This window comes from Megalobrama amblycephala, linkage group LG5 (genome assembly GCF_018812025.1).
Source record: "Megalobrama amblycephala isolate DHTTF-2021 linkage group LG5, ASM1881202v1, whole genome shotgun sequence".
Taxonomy (NCBI): domain Eukaryota; kingdom Metazoa; phylum Chordata; class Actinopteri; order Cypriniformes; family Xenocyprididae; genus Megalobrama; species Megalobrama amblycephala.
In genome coordinates, this window is record NC_063048.1 from 21,950,754 (window position 1) to 21,966,126 (window position 15,373).

At 39.2% G+C, this 15,373-nt stretch overlaps 2 protein-coding genes across 2 annotated transcripts in view; both read left to right on the forward strand.

The window, feature by feature from the left end:
- Window positions 1-6,303, forward strand: part of ehbp1 (EH domain binding protein 1) — a 162,351-nt gene extending 156,048 nt beyond the window's left edge. The window contains 2 exon segments of the mRNA XM_048191236.1: window positions 4,741-4,855; window positions 5,157-6,303. Of these exon segments, the coding sequence (XP_048047193.1) occupies window positions 4,741-4,855; window positions 5,157-5,247 (206 nt within the window). The 3' untranslated portion in view covers window positions 5,248-6,303.
- Window positions 6,304-9,854: 3,551 nt separating this feature from the next.
- otx1 (orthodenticle homeobox 1) lies at window positions 9,855-15,373 on the forward strand. The gene is made up of 4 exons (XM_048191237.1): window positions 9,855-10,198; window positions 11,743-11,932; window positions 12,349-12,500; window positions 13,531-15,373. Exons 2-4 carry the CDS (start codon window positions 11,836-11,838, stop codon window positions 14,251-14,253), a joined length of 972 nt encoding a protein of 323 aa, XP_048047194.1. The 5' UTR covers window positions 9,855-10,198; window positions 11,743-11,835; the 3' UTR covers window positions 14,254-15,373.

Genomic DNA, 15,373 nt, shown 5'->3' on the forward strand with positions numbered 1-15,373 from the left:
ACGAAGGTCTTACGGGTGTGGTACGACATGAAGGTGAGAAATTAATGACAGGGGTCCCACTTTATATTAAGTGGCCTTAACTACTATGTACTTACATCACAAAATAAGTACAATGTACTTATTGGGTTCATATTGAATTGCAAAACACTTTTGCTGCTATTGAGGTGGGATACGGGTAAGGTTAGGGAAAGCTTTGGTGGTATGGTTAGGTTTAAGGGTAGGTGTAAGGGTTAAGGGATGGGTCAACTGTGTAATTATAAATGTAATTACAGAAATTAATTACAGATGTAATTACATGCAGGTGTTTTTAAAATATAAGTACAATGTAGAAACATGTATGTACACAATAAGTGCATTGTAACAAATGATTAATTTAAATGTAAGTACATAGTAGTTAAGGCCACTTAATATAAAGTGGGTCCATGACAGGATTTTCATTTTTGGGTGAACTAACCCTTTGGAATTTTTTGAATTTGAATATAAAGTAGTACAATTAAAATGAATTGAAATTCATAACTAAATTTTAACTAGAAAACTAAAAAGGCAAAATTTATCAAAACAAACTTTTGAATGTTGGCTTAGAAAAGACTTATTTGAAAAAGTGTTTAAAACCGTTTGAAGATTGATTGATTGAAATTATCTTATAGATTATAAGTTTAAATCATCTTTTCTGGACCAGAATTGAAGAATAGTTCTTTTCCCAGAATGCATTCATTTTTCTTTTTTATTGGAATTCAGTAAATTGATCTTCCTGTCATTCCTATTCAAATTCCTGTGGAATGTGGCCAGTTCAATTCAAATTCACACTTTTAAGATTTTGAAAGGGTGCCAGATATTCAGATCTGAATTTACCCAACCCCGACTAGCATGACATATGGAACAACCTTTGTTTTGTTTTTGTTTTGTTTTTTATAGATATTAATACTGTAGATATCATTACTCACCGACTTAAATTCAGGTACACTTGTTGCCTGTTGCAATACACATTATTAGATCTGAAGCCCGTGGACACCACAAAGGGACAGAAAATATTTTAGAAATTATAAAGGCAGGTTGAAAAGATGGGAAGGATTCAGTTAAAGGTGTAGAGCAAACAGGGTGAGTGTTAATGTCAGCTAAACGATAACCCCTTCAGTCTGCGCTCTGCTGTGGGGAGGCAAAGAAAAGTGGCGAGGCCTTCCACAATATGCCATGACTCCTATTTCTCTGCTTCCAAATTGATCCTTTTTGCCCTTTTTATCTGCCTGCCATGCACACACGCTTTCTCTCAAATTCGTCTTTTTCCCCCTCCCCTCTCCCTATTTCTTTCTTTCCTCAAATGCGGTGCACTCCGGGGCGTTATATTTGAAAGTGGACGCTCCTTTTTGCTGAGGGATTTCTGCATAGGTCCCCCAGTTTTGTTGTTACGGTTTTATATGATAAGCTTTTTTATATGTTTAAAATCAATATGTAATCCTGTGCAAGGGCTTATCCCCCTACAACCCCATTTGTAAATCTATTTGAGCTTTGTTACATGTCTGGGCTGCCGTATTCCTCAGATTGATTGGGTGCAGTGTGAGAATCCTATCAAATGGCCGGCTTTGATGATGTTGCAAACTCTTTCAAGATTGCTAGTTGACTGGAACTGGAGATAAGGCGAGACGACACTTTCTCATTCTACACCGTTCACTGAAATCTGTGTTCATTTCCATTTAGCTGTCGCGTTCTGCATTTGACTCTCAATATCCACTTTTATACAACAGCGCCAAATAGACATTTATATTTGTGTAGTCTCCTGATTCGAAATAATACTTGTTTTTTGTGTTGTTGTAATACATTCTGTGTTTTCCAGTATTTAATTTGAGTGATAATATTCACAGTAGTTAGCAGTAGTTGATATAAAGGCTGTATAATTTTACTGAAAGACCTTATTCTCAGCATTTTAACCTTGTGTAGTTAAAGTTTTTTCCATTTCTCAAAAACCAAATTAGTTACATCACTCATATGCATGCACAGAAACACAAGATGCAGATTAGTGATTCAAACATTTATTCAAAGACATTGTGTATATGGTTTGTTTTTTGATATCGTCACTTTATTTGGGTATAGTGCGGTAAGAATCCAGGGACTGTTGTCCCGTCACCCTCCTTGTCATGGTTCTCCATGTTGGTCTTTGTCTCATTCCCAGCTGGCCTCTCTCCAGCTCCATCTTACGCTGGCGCTCCCAGCCTGCCCACCGCTCGCCTAAATCTGCTGTAATAAGATCATGCATTTTTCCCTGGATTCCTCCAACACTACTTATTTCCTGTTATTTCCTCCCCAAAAAAAAGTTCTAACCAAAAAAAAAAAAAATCTCCATTCAGTCCAAAAGTTTGCTCCATGTGTCCGTACACTATAGTGAGCATAGCGGGTGTGTGAAGTTTGTGTTTAGTGATCTTTCAGCAGAACTCTCAGAAGAAGCTCTGTGCCTCCTGAAGCTGCCGAGCAGGTTGCACTCTTGAATAAATTTTGCTGTGGAGGAGGGTCATGGGGATTTGAACCAGCGCATTCTTCTGTGGGTTGTGAGTGCTCACATGGTTACCATTGGTGTGCATTGTTAGGGTTATCTGAATAAGCACCAACCATGTGAGTTTTAACGTGATTGCCCAGGGCGATGAGAGAGAGAGAAAGAGGGGAGTAATCCAAAAAGGATTGAACCCCCCCACCCCACCACCACCACCACCAACAACTCCAAATAGTCTTCATCCATCTCTTTTTCGAGGAAAGAGAGGAGGCAGCACCGTCCGTTCGTGTTTTTTGGCGAGTTGTGATCCCTCGTTTACTTTGCCGTGTCCCTCTGCGTCCATATTCATTGTTTACCTTCTTAATGAGGGGGGCGGTGCCGCTCCAGTTTGATTGACAGCTGCATGCGGCCTCTGCCGGAGGTGCAGGGGAGGATCTGTGGCTTTTTGGCTGAGAATGCTGAAGGGGAACGGGAGGAGGAGGTAAAGAGTCGAGGGGCTTTTTCTCTCTCTCTACCTCTTTGGGACATGCAGGAGAAGTTTTTGTTGGTCGTAGCCTACCCTCCAGGCAGGTCTTTGTGAAGTAGGCATTGTCGTTTTTGACGGAGGGGTAGCAGAAACGACAGAGCGAATTAAAGAGGAGGGTCGTGAAAGACGCAGAACGTACGAAGAGCGATGCAGGATAAACAGTCTGGCCTGTAGGATGTTAAACGCGGTCTATAGGTGCACAGGAAATGGCCGGCTTGTGTCGCATAGTTAGAAAATTAAACAGAATTGAATATTTTTTCTCAGATAGCCGGATCGCTCTTTCAAGAACGGTGTACCTTTTTTCATTTCCTTTTCTGCAGCTTTTGTACAAATTTGGCAAATTTGTTAAAGCTGAGACAAATCCTCTCAAATATTTAGCATTAGCCTCTCTGAAGCCTAATGTCAGAACACCAAAGACTTTCATTTAGCTGCTGGGGGCCAAATAACTTTCAAATATTGGAACTGTGTTCATTTTGCCACTGCGCTTCACTTCAAAGAGGAGAGGTTAAATGAGAGCGAGGAGCAGACCTTTCAGGACCAACGACGTTCTCAGTACAATTTCACATAACCGCAGCAGAAATATTTATTTTTAATCAAGTACATTTAAGTATTGACTTTTTCAGAAGGCCGAACATGCGTTTATCTATGTATCTATCTTTTTTTTTTTTTTTTGGTAGAAACCAGTCGCTCTATATAATAAGAGAAGTTGATTTTGTCTGTGTGTATTTTTGCGAGTCTATGTGCATGAGGGAGCGCTAATAAAGCAGTGTAAAGACACTAGGTACAGTCTGTTCTTACAGCGGGCTGAAGAATAGGCCTGGTAAGATAACTTCCCCTTGGCTGTGAGCAGGGCCCTAATCTGCACTGGTATCAGTAAGGCCTGATCTCGTCTGCCAGGCTGATATTTCAGACCTGTTGTTGGCAGGGGGACAGGAGCAGGTCACCTCACAGAGACCTTCGCTATAGTTACGCACCTTTTATACATTAAATGTAATCATTTGAACGCATATACAAATCCATTTCTTCCAGATTATGGAACTCCATATTTGTGAAAGTGAAAAAAATCTGAATTATATAATGTAGTTACGCTATTTATTGTTTAATGTGAATCTTAATTTATTCTTCTTATCTTAAATGGCGTCAGCGCGTCTCTTTGGGAGCCGTTTTGAGGCGTCTGAAAACATTTAGCGTACTCAATGCACTGTCCTCGCATTCACTCGTGTTATCAGATCCTTTTTGTCTGAATTCCACCGTGTGGCTGTTCTCCATACAGGAACCTGTGGGTGCCCTGGTACACCTTCACAATAACTCCACAACAGTACGGGCTACGATTTCTTCTCTGAATATTTTATCATGGGGCAGTGATGTCTTTCTCGCTAAAACCCAGCATATGACGTCTGTGCCTTTAAATGGATAGTTTACATTTCTGTCATCATTTTCTCACCCTCGTGTCATTCCAAACCTGGATGACTTTTTCTTCTGCGGAAAAGAAAAGAAGGTATTTTGAAAGTCAGTGGGGTCCAAAACAACATTGAGATTCATAACATCTTCGTTTTTGATAGTCATACAGGTTTGCAGCGACATGAGGTTGAGGAAAATGATGACAGAACTGTGATTTTCAGGTGAACTATCACTTTAAGTCTTGTTTCCAGGATTGTGTTGGAAGGTGCTATGAGGTGATTTCCTGAGCTTTTTCTCTAACAGTCTCCGTTGTTTCCATTCCATCTTCTAGACTGGCAGAAGACAGAGGCACAGAAGCGCCGAGAGCAGCTGCTGCTGGATGAGCTGGTCATACTGGTCAACAAACGTGACGCGCTGGTCCGAGACCTGGACGCCCAGGAGAAAGAGTAAGTCGTCCTGCTGCAAGGCATTGTGGGATTGCTAGAGCCAGGATTAGTCCTCCAGGTCCTGGTTCAGGGAGGGTTTAAAGGCCAAAGTTTGCAGTCACCCGCATTCTCTTTGCCACCGAGCATGTTTAGGTGTTTTGTTGGGGGGGATGGAGTCAGGCAGAGAGGGCTTGTGAATATTTCAAGAGCCGAAGTGACTCTGAAGCGTACAGGTCGTAGGTGGTGTAGGTGCAGGTGGCATTCTCCCGTGTCCCCGTCTGTGACCTTTGATCCTGTGTGTCCTGTGTGTGTGTGTCGGCAGGGCCGAAGAGGAAGATGAGCACCTGGAGAGAACCCTGGAACAGAACAAAGGCAAGATGGCAAAAAAAGAGGAGAAGTGCGTTCTTCAGTGACGGACATTTCCGAAGCAATAAAGGAGCGAGATGACATGTACACTACAAAGTCTTGAAATGTATTTGCGTCATAGAGACTACAGCATACACTTTATTATTGTTGTTTTAAATCTTCATATGTTGATCTTTTTATTATGTAAGGGCTGAAGAACTGGTGAATGCCCTGAGATGCATCCTGTTTCATTAATTCCAGAGAGATTTATTGTTTCACATACACAAATTCAAAAACTTTATTATTATTATTATTATTATTAGGTTTTGTTTGTTGGATTTCACAAACAAGGTACTTAAGGAGCTAATATTTGAGGAGATGCAAAGCTGTACAATTTCGAAAACTTTCTGACTAAATGGTTAAATCCATTATAATTCAGATTAATCTGAACACTAAGACGTTCGCAGCCTCTTTCTTACAGGAAATTATAACTCAAAGTTTCGGTACAGCACGTTAACTGGTGACATTTTCTGTTTGTGAATAGGATTGGGTTTCAAAATCATATCACATTTCAGTTTTTAAGAAAATCTATCAGCATGTTCTCCTCTAACAAGAGCTGAAACGTTTTAATTACTCAACTTTCTAGAATATTTGAGAAGGGGACTTGTTGCATTTAAAAAAAAATGTGTTTTTGTGTTTTACTGACTTTTTTATGTTTAATATGTTTACCAAACATTTTAGAGCTTGCTTTAGTGAGAAGAGTGAAATACTGCGAGTGCTTAAACAGAAATAAACGGTCATGTTGTACATTTCATTTCACTGTTTGAGGCTTAAAAAAAAAAAAAAAGCTTGGACAAAAACTTTATTTTCAGAAGCAGGCACGATCAGAGTAATTTATTACTTTTTGCTTTTATTACTGTTTGAGACGTTTTTAAAGTAACCATCTTCACAATCATGTACATTTGCTCAAAGACTTTAATATTTATTGTATAGTTAGAAGGCAGGCTTTTCTTGTCCGCATATTTCTGTTTCACGTCTTCATTGTACGAGCATCACCGGTTTATTTATTCCACTGTACTATAAATATCACTGTTCAATAAAATTCAAATGATTTCATACTCGAATTTTGGGTGTTGCTAATGCATTTGGCCTTGTGTTTCTAAAGAAAATGTTGTGTCATCTTTATTCAGCTGATACTGAATAAACTTAAACACTTATTTAATTTTGTCAGTTCTTTTCGATTTATATGAATAATTGCATATTTATTTATTTATTTATTCTCTCATTAGTTTTGCCTGTCTACAATTATGTTTAACTTAATGATTTAGTATTTTAAATTAATGGTGTTTTATTTTTCTTACGTTCTTACTGGACTGTTTCAGACACTCATTACTTTAAATTACTTTAAAACCCATATGAAGTCGCACTATGATGAAACACGACAAACGCTCTTTTTTTTATCAATTAAAAAAAAAAAAAAAAAATTTACAGGCACTCAAGAGGGACGTCCAGCTCGTTCTGCGAAAATTCCCCGGTTATTTCTAAATGAATGTTTGCGTTTTGTTTTGTATGAGGTCTTTCCTCAGAGGGAGATTAAGGCAGAATTACTCTGTCCAAAGCATCTGCTTTCCCTCAGACACTTAATTCTCAGCCAAACAGTCATCACCGCAGCTTCGCATCGTCCATTTAACGAACAAAATAAGTTTTGACAGCTGACGTCCTCCCTTAGCCCTTCTAATACTTCCACATTAATTTGCTGATGGTTGGGTCTGACTGTACCTCCATTTTCCCCCCGGCCTTTTGTTTTTGTTTTTGTTATTTGGCAGTTATCGCAGATGACTGTAATCGTCTGAATAGGAGACACTTACTGGCGCTCACAAACCATTACACGGCGGCGGAAAGGACATTTGTTTGTTGCCTTTACTAATCGGAGAGTTTGAGCCTGTGAGAGGCTTGAAACGCATGTCATAATTTTATGCATTAGACCTGTGGCGATGTCCGTGTAATCCCGATGAGACGGTAGCGTGGTGTTCATATCTAAATGACCGCTTTGAACTGTTCCTGCATTCAGATGGCTAATTTAATACAAGGTGTGTATGTATACATCTAATTTGTCCCAGTGAAACGTGGGATGGAATATTTTACTTTTGGAATAGAAATTGTCTTTTTATTGCACTTTTTTTTACAAGTATTATCCCTTCAAAGCGCTTTTTTTTTCTTTTTTCTAAAACAACAAAAAAAATATTGCATAAAAATATGTGATGCATTTGTGGTTTCTTACATTATATAATTAATGCTGTTTTTCAGTCACGCAACTATCAGAAAGTTTAGATATCTCTGGCATTTTCTCTGCATTTCACACACACAAACACATAAGGATTTTAAAAAAATCAAACATCTTATCTACGTAGTTCTAGTTCGCACATGCAGTGGCATTTTCAAAATGCACAATTAGCTTACCTGATTGTTGTCCATTTTGCCAACTATTGTTTTCAGGCTCAAATCAATAGTGTATGTTAAAAAAAAAAAAAAAAATAAAAAAACTTTAAAAATAAAAAATGTTCTTATCACAGGAAAAAAAAGGAGCTCTCCAAAACAGCGCGATCATGTGAGCGCGAGCAGAGATGCGCGAGTCCCAGAGCGCGTTCTGTGGATCCAGCTGCTTTGAAGTCCACGGCCTCACTTCAGGTGTTGAGCAGTTGGACTTGACGAAGCCCCTCGACCGCCGAAAATCCTTCCCTCGTCCTAAAATACACCGGAGGAAACGGTACCGAGCCTTCTGTACGAGCTTCAATATCGTATTTTATGCATCATCGTTTTAATAAGGACCGACAACATCGCCGACTCGCTCCCATCCTGCCGGCTAAAGAAACCAAACTTTTCCCCCTCCTCTTCTCGCCTCCTCTAATCCCGAGATTTACGAGCTCAGCATTTAGAAAATTCGACTGCAATTTGGGATTAGACAAAATACTCTTATTACAAAAGCTTCTTGCAACCTGATAACTTGATACTTGTTCTGGGTTTATCACGGGGTCTTAGCAACATCAGGGCCGAGAGAATAAACCAGCAAACTGACAAAATGCAGGAATTGTATATTTCTTTTGTGTGCGTTTGAGGATCACATTTTGTTGTTATTATTATCCGTGGAAATGGGGTAGTTTAAGGGCAGGTGAAATCTGCCTTTATGGGGGGGGGGGGGGGCTGGAGGCAGCACTTGTGCTTTAAACAGGCAGTATAAACATTTAATATGCGCATTCCCTGTCACCCTACTTCTAAGCGGTATCCAATAACTTTCCCTTTAGTTTTTCCGCGTCTATTGACGGCTAACAGCAGCATCTCAGTTATTCCCAAGAGTACTTTTGTCGATGACTTTGTTGATCTATAGAAGAACGTGTAAAGCCGCCCGGCCTTTGATTGGATGCCCCATATAGTAAAAATGTAATTTCGTTCCTCCGGCGGTCACTTGCTTTGAACATTAGGTCGCTTTCAGCTCAGGCCTCAATTAGAATGAGTTGATTTTGTGAGATCAACAAAAGGACCGAGCGAAGCCTTATTAAGATCTTCTGAGCCTTTCAGAAACAGTTAAGGAAACACCGCGCCCTCCGTGATATTCTGTTACCGTATTTTATTGGCATTTCTTTGGGAAAGTGAGGCTTGAAAGGTGCTTTCTTTGATTCTCTGAGGCTCAGACTCTCTCTATGTGCTGATTTCGTTTCTTTTCTGGAAGGGCCGAGTTTTTCTTCACTCCCTTTCACGTTTCCTCTCCGTCTGCCTATTAAACTTTACGCACACTATTCTGAAATGTAATTCTAAGTGGGGATTAGCCACTCATTAATATTCATGAGGCGAGGTAACAATAAAAATGAAAATAGATAAAGTGGATAAATTAAACTTTTTTGCTGCATTTTACCTCGCTTCAAATCGATGGACTACATGAATCGATCACTTAAAGGAGTCTTAAATTTTGTATCAAACGGTACTTTGTGAATTGGTGTTTTTTTTTTTTTTTTAGTTGATGTCAGACATTTTAGTAAAGGCCTTAATGTCCTCTCGCGCTCTCTCTCGCTCTCTCTCTCCCTCTCTCTCGCTCTTTAACTGTTTTGATAGTGGATATAGCTTTAATTATATTGGACTGTTTAATACACGTGGCTAAATACACGTGGATTTTTTTCTAGAGGTCGGCTATACCAAAATGAAATACATTTCAAGACGCAAAACGGTTACAATAAGCGTGTAATTAAGCAACTAGTCAAATGTTTTGTTTAGATTTGACATGACTTCCTAATTAAATGTTTTGGTCAATATCGCAATCGTAAGGTCTTTTGGTAAAATATCATCATTTAAATATTTTACATATTATAGCCTACTTTATAACCTACCTTAATTTCATAATGACTTTTGTAAATGAAGCCCATATTCTAAAAATAAATTACCAACTAATTTTAGGAAATGTTTAACTGTATTGTCTACACTTTTCTTGATATTTTAGGTCTTCTCGAAATTCTAAAGATTTATTTGGACGGTGCATGTTCTTGATGTCTTTAGCCAGCCTCGGGTGGGGCTTCAAGGAGGTTCTGTCCGTGGACTGGTTGTTACAGTTGTCAATCAAGCAGAGAATGCGCGGTGATTGGCTGGAGTGGGCGGATCTGCAGGTGTCCTACGCTCTTAGAGAGGCAGGGTTAGGAGAAGGTGATCAATCTCCATCCGTCTACATTAGCAATCACCTTAAACTAGTGACAGACACGAACGAGAAAGCCAAAGCAAATGAGTTTAATGTACTTGGTTTTAAACCCCGGGAACACACTCTCAATAGGCTACAACAAGTCCAGCTAGAAGCCAGACACGTGCGCCCTATCAACATTGCTGCAGTTTTGAGGAGAGTTTTAGACGACATTTATTTGGTGAGGTTCCTCGGTCGATTTGCCTTCCTGAACTCTTCCGCTGGTGGATATTTTTTTGTATCGTCTGGTCAGACTGCAAATAAAGAGGAGAGGAGAAGGACGGAGGGTTCTGAAAAAGGTAAGAACAAATGCGCCTTTTAATTTAGATTCCCTCCCTAATTTTAGCTATTGTTGTGGTTCAACACTTAACAAAACTGAACCAATACAAGTTTCACTTAGTTAAATGTGTTGTTTTTACGTTAGCACAACATTTATTTTTCTGATGTATATTACGTAGATAAATTTGGTTCTCTTGGAGAATGGAAAAGTTTTCAATTTTTAGTGTCCTATTCACTCTACCGACGTCAGTGGTGTATTTAAGTTACGCAGTAAACAGACTGGAAATTGTGGTAGTCGCAAATGTTTAAAAATGAATTAAATCTAAAAATAGAGACCCGTTTGTTTGAAACGAACACGAGCAGTTTTGCAAAGATCAACTCACCACCGCAGTATAAACCAGCGCTCTTGGAGAGTAATTGGAGAGGCGTGTTTTGGTTTTTGTTAATTTATTTTGGTGATAAGGCCAAAAAATGAAGGTGTTTCCCCAGAGGTCTAATCTGCATTGTAATTGAGTTAATTTGCACGTAGATGTGCTCTTTCTAACAAGTCTTTACAGAGTAAAGAATAAGCAAGGAATAGATTGGAATACACAGATCTCTAAACGGATCGGTTCTCTCAGCACGGGGCCCATCCACATTCACTTCCACTAGATAACCAGTCAGCTCCTACCTTTGCTTAAAAATTGAATGACTAACTAAATTAATACGATGCGTTAATAAAGATATAGGCCTAAGGTTTTTAAAACAGTACCACACTCATAATAGGCTATATACGATTATACATTTTCTAGAAGTAGCCTAACTCTGTTTTATTCTAAGTACCTATTTTGAGAGATGTAATGTTCAACAAAACTATTTTAAATAATTAACAATAAATATTTTCTATTACTTTTTTTTTTTTTTTTTTTTTTTTACACAAAGCTAAATTCAGTGTGACCATGAAGACCATGTTTATTAGGCCTGCAGGTTTTGTAATTCTTTTGATAAGTACTTTTAAACCGCACAGATTTGGTCTTCTCCTGTTAATCTGCAGAGCCGTATTTAAAAATTGAAATTAAAAAAACGAATGGAAAATAAATGTAGCTACCTCTTGCAAAATATTTCAAATGCCTTTTTAAAATATTTTATATAGGAAATGTCAGAAAATTGGGAATATTTATGCTTTGAATTTTAGCTGAAATATGGTTACAAATAGGCCTATAGATCTATAGAAATTTTAGAAATGCAATTATACTTTTAATTCGCGTCAGGCATCCCGGTATCAGTTTTCACCATTATGCTATTTTGTTTTTAAATAGAGAGAGATTTTTTATTATTATTATTATTATTATTATTATTATCGAAAAACGTAATGGAGAGATTTTCTGCATGATTTAAAACCATGAAACCAATTGGGTTGTCATTTGTAGGCTACTTTTCTCTAATAATTTTTGCAGAGGACATGGTTTACTACTCAACAGTTCTTATTGACTCATTTAATTTACTTTGCATTTCATACTTTTGTTTAGTGTAGTTACGCATATCAGTTGTTAATACAATTAATATTATTACAATCACATTTCAGTAACTTAAATCGGGTCCGTCCTTCGTCAAACTGCAACATCGGGGGAAATCGAACTATTGGCAAGATCTGGGGGGACCCGTGACTGCCTCTAGCATGATGTCATACCTCAAACAGCCCCCCTACGCCATGAACGGCCTGGGGCTGAGCGGCGCGGCCATGGACCTACTGCACCCGTCCGTAGGATACCCAGGTACAGAAATAACACGTTTTATGTGTACGGTGAACGGTGTTTAACACAGTGCTATGTAAGCAACAATCATGTCTCTTTTTTTTTTTTTTTTTTTTTTTTTTTTTTTAAATCAAGTCAACTGGGTTTTTTTACTGAAACTTCACTGAAATTCTTGACATTCTCTATAGTGTCTTTTTTTCGATGTTTAAAAAGGACTTATTGGATCTAATATGCTCATTGCATTATTTATTATTAGCCTATTGTTTAAAAAAACATAATCCGCAAAACCTCAAATTCATCTATATTAATTTAAAAACGCTTTATAATTATTCTCAGAAAATAGTCTTTGAAAATGTCCTAAAGCTATTTGCTGTTTCACATGTAAACAAAATCACAATATATTAATTCTGTGTACTCGTATGACTTTTTTTTTCCAGCGACGCCTAGAAAGCAGCGGCGGGAAAGAACGACATTTACGCGCTCACAGCTTGACATTCTCGAAGCGCTCTTTGCCAAAACTCGTTATCCGGACATATTTATGAGAGAGGAGGTGGCACTGAAGATCAACCTTCCTGAGTCCAGAGTTCAGGTACATGTAACCACTAAATGCTTGGGGGGGTCAAAATAGACTAAATAGTTCCTTTAGAAAAAGCAATTGTACAAGTATGACAACTTAAAAATGTTCGTCAATGTACATTATGCTCAGCTGCTCCCCCTACTGATTTCCTTCAAAGTTCGTAGTAGCTAACTAATAATGATTATTAATATAGACTCCAAGGTGTGTGTTTGACATTTTGGTTGTCAGCCTAGTTGTACAGCCATTACAGAACTAGGGTTAATTGGGAGATGATTTCTGCTCCTCTCTGTTTGACTTTTTTTTTTTTTTTTTTTTTTGACATGTTTGAATTGAAGAATTTAATTATGCTTGAATAATTTGTAATCTCCAAACCAAAGTAGTGTTCAGTGCATTTGTTTGTGCATTTTGAATCGATTTTCCTGCAATGAAGAAATGTGGCCATATAGAGCAAATATATGAAGATGCAGTGTTTCCCAGGTGATTAAAATGCCCACTCACTTTGATGTAAATATCATTGATGAGGAAATGTAAAAATTCCCACAGTCCACTGTGGATTTTTCATGCAAATAATCCTTTTTCTGAAGTGATCCGAGGCCTAAAGGAGTAACCCTCCATCAATTTCCCAAGCAATTTTATTTGCTCTTAATAAGCACATGAAACAAAACGCTTTACACGGTCAGACCCTCCTTCCACTATTGAATTACCATCTCTGCGGAGAAACTCAATAGGCTGCTATCACCCAGCCGTCTACAAGCACTGAAATTAGATCCACACAGTAAAGCAGAAAGGCCCTGCATGCAAATTAAAGCCAGGAACTGCTAATAACTAGCTATTTTCCACTCTGATATTGCACAATGGCTCTCCAACATGTCCTTCAGCCATGCACGGAAGGTCTCCACAATCATTTAATGGGGCTCTGTGTGCATGTGTGTATTGGGCGTAATGGACTCTGTGCTATCCTGTTTTCATATGCGTCTATTTTGTTCAAACTAAATTTCAAAGTGTATTTTAAGTGTTTTTGTTTCCCCTCTCTGTCCTGCAGGTGTGGTTTAAGAATCGTCGCGCTAAATGCCGTCAGCAGCAGCAGAGTGGCAGCAGCACTAAAGCTCGGCCTGCAAAGAAGAAATCCTCACCCACCCGGGAGAGCACGGGCTCCGAGAGCAGCGGCCAGTTCACCCCTCCGGCTGTCTCCAGTGCTGGCTCTTCCTCCTCCTCCTCTTCCTCCACCAATAACACGGGCATCAGTAGCACCTCTACCTCTATCAGTACTGTCTCCTCAATCTGGAGCCCTGCCATTTCCCCAGGCTCCGCACCCCCGTCCGTCTCCCTGCCGGAGCCCGTCGCTCCCTCAAACACCTCCTGCATGCAGCGTTCCGTCTCAGGCACGGCTGGCTCCTCCTACCCCATGCCCTACAACCAGACAACCGGCTACAGCCAGGGCTACCCGACTCCTTCCGGTTCTTACTTCAGTGGGGTGGACTGCGGCTCCTATCTTGCCCCCATGCACTCTCACCATCACCCTCATCAGCTCAGCCCCATGACGGCTTCGTCCATGCCCACGCACCCCCACCACCACATCAGTCAGTCCTCAGGACATCACCACCACCATCATCACCAGGCCTACAGTGGCAGTGGCCTGGCCTTCAATTCTTCTGACTGCCTGGATTACAAGGAGCAAACGGCCTCCTCCTGGAAGCTCAACTTCAACACTACAGACTGTTTGGACTACAAAGACCAAGCATCCTGGAGGTTCCAAGTCTTGTGATCTGATTTTTTTTTAAAAAAATTTTTTTAATGCCCTCCATTTTCACCATCTCTCTGTTTTAATAGTGTGCTGAGTTTAAGGAAAAAATATATATGGACTTGCAGATTTTAACAGAATAGTTAGATGTTCATCAGAGCCCCCCCCCCCCCCTCCCCTTTTTAAACGACAAGAAAGGGGAAATGGCAAAGTTGTGGAGGGAAATGAAACCTAGTTTTCTTCCCTTTTTGTCACTGAAGAGACTTAATTACATTTACTCGACGACCAAGAGTTCTGGTTCTGAAGTGTTTTCCCGAACTCGCGTCACTCTCCTGCCTGATCTGGATTACCGTTTTTCTACACGGGACACTGAACGCTCAGCGACCGTTTACCTCCACCTCTCAAACCCTGTACAGCTGTTTCGTTTTCTAAATATGGTTATTTTTTAGGACGACAGATTCTAGTCAGCTTAACGGAGCTGAATTGTGTACATATGTATTTGGGTCAGTTACATTGACCATATTTAGTTGGTGTTAATGGATTTCAAATGGTTTAATAAGACTTTGAAACGACTTTATGTAAATCTTTTTCCCAAATAATCCAAAGATCATGAATTGGCCACTGGACTTATTTGATATACTGAAAACCAATTTTTGTTACCCTGAAAAAAATTAAATAGGATTTTATATTGAGAACATCATGTGGAAAAAAAATTAAAATTTTGAACAAAAAAAAAAAAAATTAATTATACGTTGGACATTTTTAGAGCGGGGGATATTTGGCTGTGATATTCCATTAGTTAAACTAGCATTTGAAGAGTTGTTGCGGTGAAAGAGCACGGGCATGATTAAAATTGTTGGATGCATTTAACAGCACTTGACTTAATTGCTCTAACCGAAAGAGAGAAAAAAAGAAAACATGTGGATGAGAAATGTGGTTAAGGAAGTATTCCCAAATGCCAGTGAAATGATGAATGTACTGCAGGCGCAGATCATTACATTCATGTCCGTAATAAAGATCAGTTAACTACCAAAATTTCACATGACTTCTGACTGGGGTATGTCCGCTTTTAACACCCAAAATTTACTCTCTTGTTGCAAGTGTTTTCAACTGTCAACGAACGAATAAATAAGTAAAAATACAA